The sequence below is a fragment of the Alligator mississippiensis genome, chromosome 8, assembly GCF_030867095.1.
Source record: "Alligator mississippiensis isolate rAllMis1 chromosome 8, rAllMis1, whole genome shotgun sequence".
Classification (NCBI taxonomy): Eukaryota; Metazoa; Chordata; order Crocodylia; family Alligatoridae; genus Alligator; species Alligator mississippiensis.
In genome coordinates this window covers 83,359,675-83,373,228 of record NC_081831.1, presented here as the reverse complement: position 1 = coordinate 83,373,228, position 13,554 = coordinate 83,359,675, and the positions used below count along the sequence as shown (strand labels likewise).

Here is a 13,554-nt window from a genome sequence, read left to right as displayed (position 1 = left end):
AGATGGAAAATCTGACATCATTTGAGATCCATTGACATTTCTCTGCAACGGTGAAACAAACTATCATGAATAAGAGCAATTCTGCATTTTCACTTTAAATGTAAAAAGGGCCCTACCTCTGACAGAAATTTGGGGGAAAATTGTTTCAAAAGCAATGCAAGAGGCTCCTCTTTAAAAAAAAAAAGTCTTCTAGCTGGAGAATTGATATAGAAAATACACCTGGTCCCCAAGGGACAGACAGATGTTTACTTGTGTGGCAGAAGGTATTTCCATAAATTCAAAGAGAACGGAGTCACCAGTACAGCATCAGGGTGGTGCTGAGTGAAAGGGGCACCCCCCTCACTCTGATTACAGAAGAGGCGGTGGCAGATGCTTAGCTGGGCTGGCACTTGCTCTTTTCTAACAGCAGAAGTATAGCTTCTTTATAGGAAGACTAACAAGAGGCCTGGGCCTTGGCATCCCACCCTGCACTCTGCCTTACTGGATTGCAGTAGTGAGAAGGTAGGAGGTCACTGCCACACACCTTGCTGGGCATTGTAGGCAGTGGCATTCCTGGTCATGCTGGATGGCAGCCAGCCTGCCAGGCTTGCTCGCTGTGTCTTAGTCCCTTTGTGCTTGACGTCCTCCCCGTTCCAGATGACATCATCCTCCCACTGCAGCTGTGTCACCATGAGGAAGTGCTCATCAGCCAGTAGGTCATCCTTCTCCAACATCAACCCTGCATCCTGCAGATGAAAAAGGAGGACCTCAGACCCCAAGCCAACGTCCCCAATGTTCCAGGACTAAAAGAAAGAATCGAACTCCCCATTTCCTCCACGGTGTGATCCCTTCACCCCCACCCCACTCTACAGTGCACCCTGCTCCCCACTATCCTTCCTCCACTAAGCTGTCTCCCAGCCTTAGTCATCCATCCAATGCAGCTTCTTCTCTTTGCTACCATGCTCCACAACACCTTCACCCCATGCCTTCTCCAACATGACTGACCGCCACCATTTGCCAGCTAGCCCCTCATCCCAAGCATATGCACCTCTCACCTGCTCATCACCCTGTCCTTTAGTCTCCTGGTCCTTCTTTCTGTCTTTTAGTTTGAAACCATAGTCAAACCCACTGCCATCCTCTGGGATCCCCAACATGTCATACCAGAGCTGGGCAGGCCCATACCGCCATTCAGCCACCTTGGGCTTCGTATCAGTCACTTTGTCTATATCTCCTGTTGACTGGGAAAACTTGGACTCCACAGGTGCCATCATAGTGATCTAGAGCAGCGTGAGAAAAGGGAATCCATTGGCCACTGTTGCCAGAGCTGGTAACAAGAGGCATTTCTTGCAAGTTTTCTGTCTTTTTCTCCATGAAGCATTTCCCACAAAAACCTTTTCAACCTTAAGTGCTGCCGCAGAGAATGCCGGCATAAGGCCACCAGCAATACAAGGAATCCCCATACCATAAAAGGCAAAACACTGCCTCTTGCCTAACAGAATGAACACAGGGCCGCTGCACAATAGAAAATGGAAACCAAGCCAGCTTTCACCCAGATGCTCTTGGGGTCGAGGGGGTGGGGGTCACCTATGGGGTGAAGAGCGCTCCATTTGCTAGTCAGGCCCTTCCTAGATTTCAGACTCCCCACCTCATCATCTGAAAGGCACTGCTCAGGAGGAGGAGGAGGAGCAAACTCATATTCCCAGGGTGACTTTCCTTCCGCTCCTGCCTCAGCCGTGGCTTCACCCTCCTGGACCTGCACTTCTTGAGTTAGCTCCCGGTGCTTCTTCTTGCGTTTCCGGCGGGCACTACGCCAAACGGATGGAACATTCTTCCCAGGGCCAAAGAGGCGAAGGAAACGTAGCACCTAGGAAAACAGAAGGGTCACAGGAGTAAGCCACAAGTCTCTAACAACATAAGCAGGAGTTATTCATGCACGGGGGCAGCATGGTCGAGCACAGGATCTTAGTGTGACTTTTTTCTTGAATCTAGTGCGACTTGGCTGTATCTTAATTTAAACCTCAAAAAGATTTCACTCTACAAATCCGATACCTGCAAAGCATCAACAAAAGAAAAACACAGCATTTTGACAGAGCAAGGGCCCACCAACAACTGGAAAAGGTTGTCTTCATTCCAAGCAACCTCTTACTAGAAAGGCACCAACCAACTGGAGGGATTTAGAAGGATGGAAGAAACGACAGACATGGGAACTCTACAGCTTATACAGTATATAGTCAAAACCATTCTAAGCAACAGCTAGGAGGGGACAGTAATATCAGACACACCAGAATCCAGAAATACTTAAAGCAAGTAAAAACCAAAGAGGATGCTGAATTATTTAAGACTAATGTTTTCTGTCTTTAAGTAAAATTTTAAAATCTAGCCATAACCTTGGAGTAATGGAATTCATGTTCTCCATTCTACTTTAACTTTGCTCCTTCTTGCACAGACATTATGTGACTGTTCATCTAGATTTCACAGACATTAGGGCTGGAAGGGACCTCGGGAGACCATCGAGTCCAGCCCCCTGCCCCAGGGGCAGGAAGTCAGCTGGGGTCAAAGGATCCCACCAAGGTAAACGTCCAAATGTCTCTTAAAACGAGTCCATAGTAGGTGCTTGCACCACCTCTGGAGGCAGTCTGTTCCAGGCCTTGGGTGCTCAGAAAGTAAAGAAATTCTTCCTTACTTCCAGCCTGAAACGGTCTCGGAGGAGTTTTGACCTTGTCATCTCTTGGGGTGCTCTGGTGAACAGGCATTCCCCCAGGTCCTGATGTACACCCCTTATATACTTGTAGGCAGCCACCAGGTCCCCCCTGAGCCTGTGCTTTTCCAGGCTGAAGAGTCCCATAGCTCTCAGCCTCTCATCACAAGGCCTGTTTTCTTGCCCTCTGATCATGCGCTTCTCATCTGGACTCTCTCAAGCTTCTCCACACCCTTTTAAAATGGTGGAGCCCAAAACTGGACGCAGTACTTGAGCTGCAGCCTCACCAAGGCCAAGTACAGTGGGAGGATGACATCCTGGGATTTGCTTGAGAAGCATCTGTGGATGCAAGCCAGAGTTTTGCTCACTTTACCAGCTGCAACATCACACTGGCAGCTCGTATTCATCTTGTGGTCAATCACGACTCCCAAGTCCTTGACATTGGCAAAGGTGTAAACAACTGAAAAAGGAGTCATCGATGGAAGAATCTGGCAGCCTTTGTTACAGCTTCAGCCGTTACTGAGCACTACTGTTAACACACAGAATCATAGAAAATGAGAATTGGAAGGGACCTCAGGAGGTCACATCTAGTCCAACCCCCTCCACTCAAAGCAGGACCAGCCCCAGTTACATCATCCCAGCCAGAGCTTTGTTGAGCCAGACCTTAAAAACCTCCAAGGATAGAAATTTCAACACCTCTCTTGGGTAACCTGTTCCACTGCTTCACCACCCTCCTCATGAGAAAGTTTTTCCTAATATCCAACCTAAAACTCCCTTGCTGCAACTTGAGCTCACTGCGCTTTGCCCTGTCATCTGCCCCCACTGAGAACAGCCCAGCTCCATCCCCTTTGCAGCCCCCTTGCAGGGAGTTGAAGGCTGCTATCAAATCCCCCCTCAGTCTTCTCTTCTCCAGACTAAATAGGCCCAGGTCCCTCAGCCTCTCCACACAAATCATGTGCCCTAGCCCCTGAACTATTTTCACTGCCCTCCACTGGACTCTCTTCAACTTGTCCACATCCTTTTTGTAGTAGGGGTCCCAAAACTGGACACAGTACTCCTCACCAGTGCTGAATAGAAAGGAAGCATCGCTTCCCTCTATCTACTGGCAACACTCCTAGCAATGCAGCCCAGGACACCATTAGCCATCTTGGCAGCAAGGGCACACTGTTGACTCATATCCAACTTCTTGTCCACCATCACCCCCAGGACCTTTTCTGCAGAGCTGCTGCCCAGCCAGTCAGCCCTCAGCCAGTCCCATGGGATTGTTCTGTCCTAAGCATGGGGACTTTACACTTGTCCTTCTTGAATCTCATGAGATTTCTTTTGGCTCAATCCTCCAACATAACTCCGATAATCCTCCAATATAACTAGGGGTAACAGGGATAAGATTGAGAAAGGAGGAATTTCATCTTGAATCTGGAAGAAACATCTTCCTGCCAGCAATTTGTCTGAGGCTGGGCAATAGACTTCTCAATATTAACGATAGAATACCAGTTTCTTGGCACATTTAAAACTAGAATGGACAGTTATTTTTATTTTCACCACAGCGGGGTTGTGCGTTAGGTGTTCCTTCTGGCCTGCAGAGCTTACAGAAGATTAGCAAGCACCGGAAATATAAGAACAGAAGCACTGCCATACTGGGCCAAACAAATGGTCTATCTAGTCCAGTATTTTCTCTCTAACAGTGGAAGAAGTGGATGCTATACAGCAGTGGTCTCCAACCTTTAAGTAGGAGATCACCTTTGGCATTTAAAAGCAAGCCAAGATCTACCGCAGGCCATCACCACTCCCCTCCCATACCCAGCTGGTAAGTCTGTAGGGAGGGAAGTACGGGGGCCAGGTTGAGGCAGAGAGAGAAAAAATTATTTGGGGGCATGCCTCCCCAGTAGGTAAATCCGTGAGGGAAGGGCCGGGGGAGGGCAGGGCCCACTTCCTCCCTCACTGCGGGGACCTCGATCTAGCCCCCAACCCCTTTCCTCCCCCACAGACTGACGGGCTGGGCTGGGGTGGGGCACACGTGTGCATGCACCCAGGCACTCAGCACCCCACCCCAGCCTCGGATCGACTTCAAGAGGCTCCGAGATCTACTGGTAGATCAAGATCCACTGCTTGGTAACCACTGCTATACAGGGAGAACATCAGACCAGAGATCTGTAGACTGATGCATTTCCTATTCAATACCCCAGCAAAGAGCCATGTGGGACCCCTCTTTTTTTACTTCCTTCCATCCTGAAAAGTGACCACCGTGCCCTTCCCTTTGCTTCCTACCTTTTAATCGGTTCTCAGTCCACAAAAGAATCTTCCCTCCAGCCCCGTGGCATTGAAATTTGATTCAAAAGCCTTTGGTGAGGGATCTTGTCAAATGCTTTTTTGAACATCCAAATAATAGTGCCAGCTGGATCCCCCTTGTCCATGTGCTTGTTGACACCCTCAGAAGACTCCAGCAGATTGGTGAGGGATGGTTTCTCTTTATGAAAAACATGCTGACTTCCTCAACACATCCTGTTTGTCCATGTGACTACTGATGTTATTCTTTATTATAGATTCTAGTAACTTACCAAGGATGGAAGTGAGATTCCCTGGTCTGTAGATCCCAGGATTGCCTCTGGAGCCCTTTTTGAGGATGGGTGTTATGTTGGCAACCTACCCATTCTCTGGTGCAGAGGCCGTTTGTAATGATAGGTTACATATTATTGTAAGCAATTTTGCAACTTCACCTGCGAGTTCCTTCAGAACCTGCAAATGCCATGTTGTCCTGGTGACTTATTAGCATACGGGTTATTGACTTAAACCAAAACTTCCCTTGTTGTTACTTCAATGTGGTCTACCTCTTGAGACCCATCTACCAGAAAGGATTGATTTGGCATGGGAGTTTCCCAGGTGCCTTCAGTAGTAAACACTGATGCAAAGAATTCATTTAGCTTCTCTGCTATACCTTATCATTTGTGAGTGTACCTTTTACACCCGGATCATCTAATAGTTCCACTGATTCTCTAGCTGGCTTCCTGCTTCTGATGAATTTTAAAAAGTTATTATTATTACCTTTAGCATATTTGCTAGACACTCCTCCAATTCTTTATTGGCCTGCCTCATTTCACTTTTACACTTGACCTGCCAGAATTTGGGAGCTTTCCTGTGTTCCCTATTTGGGCATGCCTTCTATTTTTGGGAGGATGCCTTTTTGTTTTGAATGGCCTCCTTAACTTTGCTGCCAAACCATATAGGAGTTTCATTTGACCACTTGTATACTACTACTCTTAAAGGGTACCATTTTCTGAGCCTCTAATATGGAATTTTTAAAAAGCTTCTTACAACAACCCCTCAGAAAGAGATTAAATCATTTGCTTCCATCTCATCACTCCTATTAATAAATGTTTACATTGGAATAGTAGCCAGCAGCCCCAGACAGGATTAGGCACTATACAAAAAGGTGACAAAGTTGAGGAGCTCAGAGTTTAAAGATGCCAGACAAAAAAAGCTGCCATTTGTTTAGTATGATTGGTATTTCAATATCTTCCCTTTAACCTATCTGCTGCTAATCATCCAATTTCTTGTGCGTGTCACTGCAGCACTGAGCTCAGGGTGAACTAAACAAATTAAGAGCATGGATCACGTAAGTGAGTTTGGGTATAGAATTCCCATGTTAGAGACCAACTCAGGAAGGAAAATCACCACATACTACAACTTAAGACAGAAATCCAGACATCTTCCCTAATAATATACAATGGATACAGAGACTACAGAAGTTTTTCTACAACATTCATCCAACATAAAAAGAAGAAATAGAACAAATTACTCCAAGAACAACTTCCCTAGCCACAAAACAACCATCAGAGGAACAACACCAACACCTCACAACACTCCAACCTCAGACTTGATGAAAGTGAAAGCAATGACCAACCCCCAAATATCAATCTCTCCACACACGCGCTTACCAAAACTGAAAAAACAAAAAAAAACAAAAAACGGTCCTTTCTAAATGCCTAAATTTCTGTCCAGAAAAATACCCTAATAAAATACTTCAATGTGGAGAACTAGAAGAATTCTTCCAACACCTCTGCCTCAAGGAATAGTTCCACGGCCAAACTGAATCCACTCCCAATAACAACTCGTCCATTGACAACATTGAGGAAAAGATCAACTCCCAAAACCCCCCAAAAAACATCAGATCGGACACCCCACAGCAGCCAAAACCCTAGCCTTGACCGCTACATTGACTACTTCAGGGAAAGAATGAACAATGAAATAATCAACAACACACGCCACCATAACAACCTCTCTCTACCAGAAAGAAAGGCCATAGAATTTCTAGGATCTAACCAAGAAATAGTAATGAAACCAGCAAATAAAGGAGGCACCGTAGTCATCCTAAACCGTGAAGACTACATAAAGGAAGCCAACAGACAACTCTCTGACACCACCTACTACAGAGAACTACAAGAAGATCCTACTCCCCTTTTCATCATGAAACTCAACACCACTATCAAATCTTTTCCATCAGGACTACAAGAAAAACTACAGACCTTTATCCCCACACTACCTAACCCAGGGACTTTTTACATGCTCCCTAAAATCCACAAACAAGAGAACCCTGGCAGACCTATCATATCCAACCATGGGACCCTAACCGAGGAAATATCAGGTTTCATTGAATCAATCCTAAAACCGCTTGTCACCCAAAGAGCAAGTTTTGTCCAAGACACTACAGACTTTCTATGCAAACTTAAAAACATAGACCACCTTCCCAGCAACACCCTCCTAGCCACCATGGACATTACCAGCTTATATACCAACATCCCACACCAGGATGGCATCCAAGCCTGCCTTACATATCTACAAGAGCAAGATTACAACTCAGATTACAGACCCAAAGTTATTACTGACCTTATACACTTCATCCTCACACACAACAATTTCACTTCTAATAACCAACACTTCCTCCAGACCATGGGAACAGCTAAGGGCACCAAAATGGCTCCACAGTATGCCAACCTTTTTATGAGACACCTGGAAGATGACTTCCTCAAGGACTGCACCATCAAACCCTTGCTATACTTATGATACATTGATGACATCATCATCATTTGGACTGAAAACCTGCAATCTCTGATTGAATTCCATCAGAAATTCAGCAATCACCATCCCTCCATCCGACTAGCTCTTGAATACTCCAGCACCAACATCTCCTTTTTAGACACGATGGTCAGTATCCAGAATGATAAAATACAGACCACGGTATACAAGGAACCCACAGACCAACATACATATCTGCACAGAACCAGCAATCACCCTAAACACACCAAAAAAGCTGCGATATACAGCCAAGCCCTCAGATACCACCGAATTTGCACTGAGAAGAACACCCGGGATTGCCACCTCACCAACCATAAAAAGGCTTTCACCCAGCAAGGACGCTCCTCCAGAGAGAGAGATTGCACGTTTGAAAGAGCCACCCAGATATCATGTGAAGAATTGCTGCTGTACAGAAGAAACCCCCCCGCTATTTGCACACCGCTGGTCATGACATATCACCCCTCCCTCGAACCCATACGGAAAATCCTCAACCAACTGCAACCCATACTAGAAAGAGACCCTATTCTTAAAGAAATCTTCCCAGAGCCACCCATCCTAGCCTTCAAACAAGCACTAGGCCTCGCTAACCTCATCGCCAGAAGCAAACTTCCTCAGGCCCAGAATACACCGAATGGATCCAGAGCATGCCATGACAAGAAATGCAAAACCTGCCAACACATCTCTACCAACCCTACAATTACTACACCCCACAACAGAGCCATCAGCATTCCTGGATCTTACAGGTGCACCTCCAGAAATGTAATATATCTCAGCCAGTGCACCAAATGCCCCGATTGAAAATACGTAGGAGACAAAACAACAACTGCGCACCAGAATGAACACACACTAGAAATCTATCAAAGACCAGACCCAATTACTGGCGGGGGCACATTCCTGACAAGAAAACCACTCCCTCTCCAATCTCTCAGTCCTGATCCTCAAAGGAAACTTACAAAACACTTCCCAGAGACAAGCCTATGAACTTCACTTCATCAACCGCCTGGATACTAAAAATCATGGATTAAATATAGATATTAGATTTATGACACATTATAACCTGCCTGACATCTGACTCCCCAGGTACCTCTCCACTGTTCATCCCCCTTCTCTCCCCCCACACCCAGCCTGTCTCTCATCCACTGACTCCTCACTTTACATCTTCACTGACTGCCTATCTTGTATGCATACCAGCCCAGTCTCTGGCTTCTTTACTTTTCATTCCATCCAGGAAGAGCACACACCAACTGCAGAAACTTCCTCAGCCTGATGAAGGGTTTTTAAACCCAAAAGCTGGCTTCAAATGTTTTTCCAACTATTTAAGTTAGTCTAATAAAAGATATCAGATTCATCCAAAGAACCTTGTCTGTCCATGTTAGAGGCAGCATAGGAGGAAGAGCAGAGACATTTGGGAAAGAAAACGACAAACAGGTAGGTAGGGCAGAAAGTATAACTTCTGTTTTGTCTGTAATCTGGAGAAAGGTAGTCACTCCCCAAGCATAAACTATTTTTAAAGTAAAGCACAAAAAACCTATTGCAGAGCAAAAGATTAGATCAGAACCCAAATTATATGCAACTCTCCCTAAGAGATTCCTATAGACAGCAGGAAAAGCACAACACAGTGACTTCTCTCCTGCACAGGGTAAGGGAGAAACGAGACAGACACACAAAATCTCAAGCAAATCCCGGGACGTCATTCTCCCCTTGTACTCGGCCTTGGTGAGGCCGCAGCTGGAGTACTGGGTCCAGTTTTGGGCTCCACGATTCAAAAAGGATGTGGAGAAGCTTGAGAGAGTCCAGAGAAGAGCCACGCGCATGATCAGAGCTCAGGGAAGCAGACCCTATGACGACAGGCTGAGAGCCCTGGGGCTCTTTAGCCTGGAAAAGCGCAGGCTCAGGGGTGATCTGGTGGCCACCTACAAGTCTATCGGGGGGGACCACCAGTATCTGGGGGAAAGTTTGTTCACCAGAGCGCCCCAAGGGATGACAACTAGGTCGAACGGTCATAAACAACTACAAGATCGTTTCAGGCTGGACATAAGGAAGAATTTCTTTTCTGTCCGAGCCCCCAAGGTCTGGAACAGCCTGCCACCGGAGGTTGTTCAAGCGCCCACATTGAACACCTTCAAGAGCAAACTGGATGCTCATCTTGCTGGGATCCTATGACCCCAGCTGACGTCCTGCCCGTTGGGCAGGGGGCTGGACTCGATCTTCCGAGGTCCCTTCCAGCCCTAATGTCTATGAAATCTATGAAAATTGCCTAGGACCTCTGGACCAGCACATATTCACAACATTCACGAGCATGACTGACTGCAGGGCAGACACTTCCCACCACTTTCCCATTACGTACAATACCTTGCCTGGCCGGAATTCAGGGAAAAGCTCAGTAACGCTTGGCAATTGTTTGGTGGCATCCCGCTGCATGATTCCTGCGAGAGGCAGAGTGAGTTTGCCTTCCTTAGATTCTGTCTGCCTGGCCTCTTGGGGTCCCATCTCTGACTCGGAATCAGAGCTGCTGCTAAAATCCACCTTCTCGGAGGCAGCAGAGGAAGGAGCAATGATGGAGGGCAGAATGATGCCATCTCTTTCCTCAGATGCTACAAGAAAGCAAGCAACTTATCAACAAAGTTCCATCCCTGCCCCCGAGCACGGCCCTCAGAGCCACCTGTGCACTGCTGCTTTATCTCAGACCATGCAGTAACAAAGCCTCTGCGTGTCACAGTTACCAAGTCCCATCCAGTTTAGCCTTTCCTTCCAACCCTACAGCAGAGAAGGAGCAAGACGGAAAAGCAGCTCAAAGGCAAAGGCTTATTTATAAATCTTCATATTTGAACACTTGGTGAGAACGTGACAACTTTACTCTGTATTTCATGGAAGTGCCAGTCCTAGGCAGCACCATCTCACTACGTGCCTGGCCAGACCCCTCTTCAATTCCAAAACACTAGACTGAGGGGGAAGGAGGGGAATTATTTGGGCCGGGGGACCATATAAGGAGTTTCGGTGAGCTACTGAGGGGTGTGGGGGGGTGCCAAGTAGCCACTGCCAAGCCACACTAAGAAAGTTGGGGGCAGCTGCTCAGGGACCAAGCCCCCTTCTTTCCTCTCCTCTCCCCTGCCAAGGCTTGTAGAGACTCACTTCCTAGCGGTGTGGCAGTGGCTTAGAGCAGCAGGTTGGTGGAACAGCTACTCAGCACGCTGCATTATGCATTGTTCCATGAGGGCTCACTTGTTGGTGGCCACAGTGCCAGGACTGCAAAGCCACTGCAGGTGGGGGGGGCAGCGGAGGTGTCTATATGATCCAGCGCAGCCACGGCAGAATGGAGCAGTGCAGGACACAGTCCTCCCTCCTCCGGCTTCCAGTAGGCAGAATAGGCTCAATTAAGAACCATATCTTGCTGGGCCCTGCACTAGATGGATCTCTAACAAGATTCCAAGCAGGAAATAAATGTAAATGTACTGCCTGGAAATATTAGCCTTTGATATGTTACGCTCTATAACCCCCAAAACTCCGATTTTCTCAACAGTTTTAGAGACAAGGGGATATTCCTTACTTACCAGGAGCAACTGCATCCTTCTCTTCCTCTTTCTTTACTGGCACTGGAGGGGGTGGTGGTGGTGGCATCAGCTTGGAATCAATATCTTCACAATCTGCATCATAATCATCCTCATCTTCATCTAAACAATCAAGAAAGAGTCATCTGAACAGTCTGTTCTTAAAGATAAGCCGAATGCTAGAGGTGGAAGTGGGGGAAAGCAGGCAGGTTCAAATGATATAAGGGGGTCCAACATAGGCCCCCACCTATGACTGATCAGGTGTCTCGGCTGATAGAAAGAGGAATCAAGCCTGTGCCTGCAGGGCACCCCAGCCTTTGCAACCCAAGTTAAAAGACAGATCTACATGTAAGCTACATGTAAGACCCCAGGATCAGGGAAAACTGACACTGAACTGTTTTCTGGTTGGCATGCCCTGAATGGTACTGTTTTGGAGAAAAATCTGTGTGAAGGGCTGAAATTTCACTCCTGCTAACAGCTCTCCAATGCCGTGGCAGATAGATAGCCAACTGTTTGCAAGGGGATGCTGAAGCAGGGAAAGCAAATGGCAGGATAACATATTGCAGACACACCACTCAATCACAAGCACAACAACCAAGGCCAGTTTGTTTCAAATGCATCATTAACAGTCAACCCCAAGCACCTGGTCTCCGACTCGGCTGCAGGTTGCCCATTGCCTGCCTGAATCTGCGGCTCTCATCTTCCGCCATCTCACTGATATCAGAGTAATCGACGGCATCCTCTGTGCTCTTAACCCAGCCTAAGGAGAAGACGACAGTCACACAACAGATCCTTTACCCCAATGCAGCAGTCACATTTCCTCCGTGTGACTTTATCCTGTCTCCACCCATGGATCTTGCCCTCAGCATACCTTCTCCCCAACCCCTGTGGAGACTCCTTTTTATAAATGGACTGGAGCGACTCCCAACCCTTTTAACTGTAGTACATCTCTTCCCACCCCACCCCACCCCAGCTCCTCAATACCTTTGGCCTGAGAAAGAATAGGGTACGGAGTCTGTAGGTTCCCTTCACTGACCTGCCAAGATCTATTCATATTTCATAAATAATGGTACGGTCACTGTCCTAAGATGACCACGAGCCAAACTTTTCTTGTCCCGATTGATGTTAGTAATCCCATCCCCTCCCGGACAAAGTCAGGGAAGGCTCACACCCCACAGAGAGGTGACTCCAGTTGGAAACATAACCCAGATCTTCACTACTGCAGACAGAAGCCCTGTCTCTTTAATCATCCTGTCTCTCCACGACCCGTCACAGCACGGGCAAGGACCATGTAAACGGGCTTATCTGAGTGGAAACAAGACACTGTTCACCAGGTGAGGGGCCCGCCTCCCGTGGCTTTCCTGTGTGCAAGGACAGGCCAGTCTTGCTGGCCACCGGCCCCACAGGGCACAGCCCAGCGCTGCGGGAGAGGGCCCGGCCTCCAGAGCAAACGTGAGGGAGCCACACGCTGGGTTTGGGCCAGCCCGCAGCAAAGGCAGGCCTGGGCTGGGAGAACAAAGGCCACTGCAGCGCGGCTGCCGGCGGGTCGCTGCCCAGTGCGGAGGGGCGGCCCCCACCAGCCTCACCTTCCTCGTCCAGCTGCGGCCCGTCCGCCTCGCTGCCGTCCTCCTCGCTGGCCGTGAGCTCCGTGATGAGGCTGCCCAGCCCCAGCGCGCCCAGCCCGGCCAGGTGCTTCTTGCATTCCTGCAGCGGGAGACCGGCACCGCGTTGGCGCTGCCCCGCCCGGCCCGGCCCCGCGCCGCCCGCCCCGGACAGCCCCCGGGGGCCGGGCCGGGCGGCCGCTCACCTTGTCGAGGACGCTGTCGCCCTCGAGCTGGCCCGCCTCGTTGATGTTCCCGAAGAGGAAGCCGGCCAGGGAAAAGGGCCCGGCACCGCCCTCCGCTTCCTCGTCGCTCTCCGAGTCCGACATCGCGCCGCCGCCCGCTGCTGCGGTGCTCCCGGCCCGGCCCGGCCCAGCCCGGCCCGCACACCGGAAGCGGAAGCAGAGCACCGACAGGGTCGCGGCGCCGGAAAACGCCATAGAGAGGAGAAGCGCTGCCCAGAACGCCCCAGGAGGCGGGGCGGCCCGCTTCCTGCACGCATGCGCTCTGTTGAACAGGGCCGTGTGGCTGCCCCGGGAGTGCAGGGGCAGGGCCGGTACTTCGCGCCCCACACAGCCCTCAGCGGTCGGGCCCGCGGCCTCCCCCCTCGCACAGCCCCCGGCGGCCGGGCCCGCGGCCTCCCCCTCGCACAGCC

At 49.0% G+C, this 13,554-nt stretch overlaps 1 protein-coding gene across 1 annotated transcript in view; it reads right to left on the bottom strand.

Moving 5' to 3' along the window:
• The window catches only part of TAF1 (TATA-box binding protein associated factor 1), a 60,237-nt gene extending 46,943 nt beyond the window's left edge, over nucleotides 1-13,294 (bottom strand). Inside the window, exons 1-8 of the mRNA XM_014608311.3 lie at nucleotides 13,106-13,294; nucleotides 12,885-13,002; nucleotides 11,942-12,058; nucleotides 11,302-11,421; nucleotides 10,103-10,344; nucleotides 1,625-1,843; nucleotides 1,035-1,256; nucleotides 524-725 (exon numbers count right to left, since the gene is read on the bottom strand). Of these exons, the coding sequence (XP_014463797.1) occupies nucleotides 524-725; nucleotides 1,035-1,256; nucleotides 1,625-1,843; nucleotides 10,103-10,344; nucleotides 11,302-11,421; nucleotides 11,942-12,058; nucleotides 12,885-13,002; nucleotides 13,106-13,228 (1,363 nt within the window). The 5' untranslated portion in view covers nucleotides 13,229-13,294. The remainder of the gene's footprint in view (nucleotides 1-523; nucleotides 726-1,034; nucleotides 1,257-1,624; nucleotides 1,844-10,102; nucleotides 10,345-11,301; nucleotides 11,422-11,941; nucleotides 12,059-12,884; nucleotides 13,003-13,105) is intronic.
• Nucleotides 13,295-13,554: the final 260 nt, after the last annotated feature.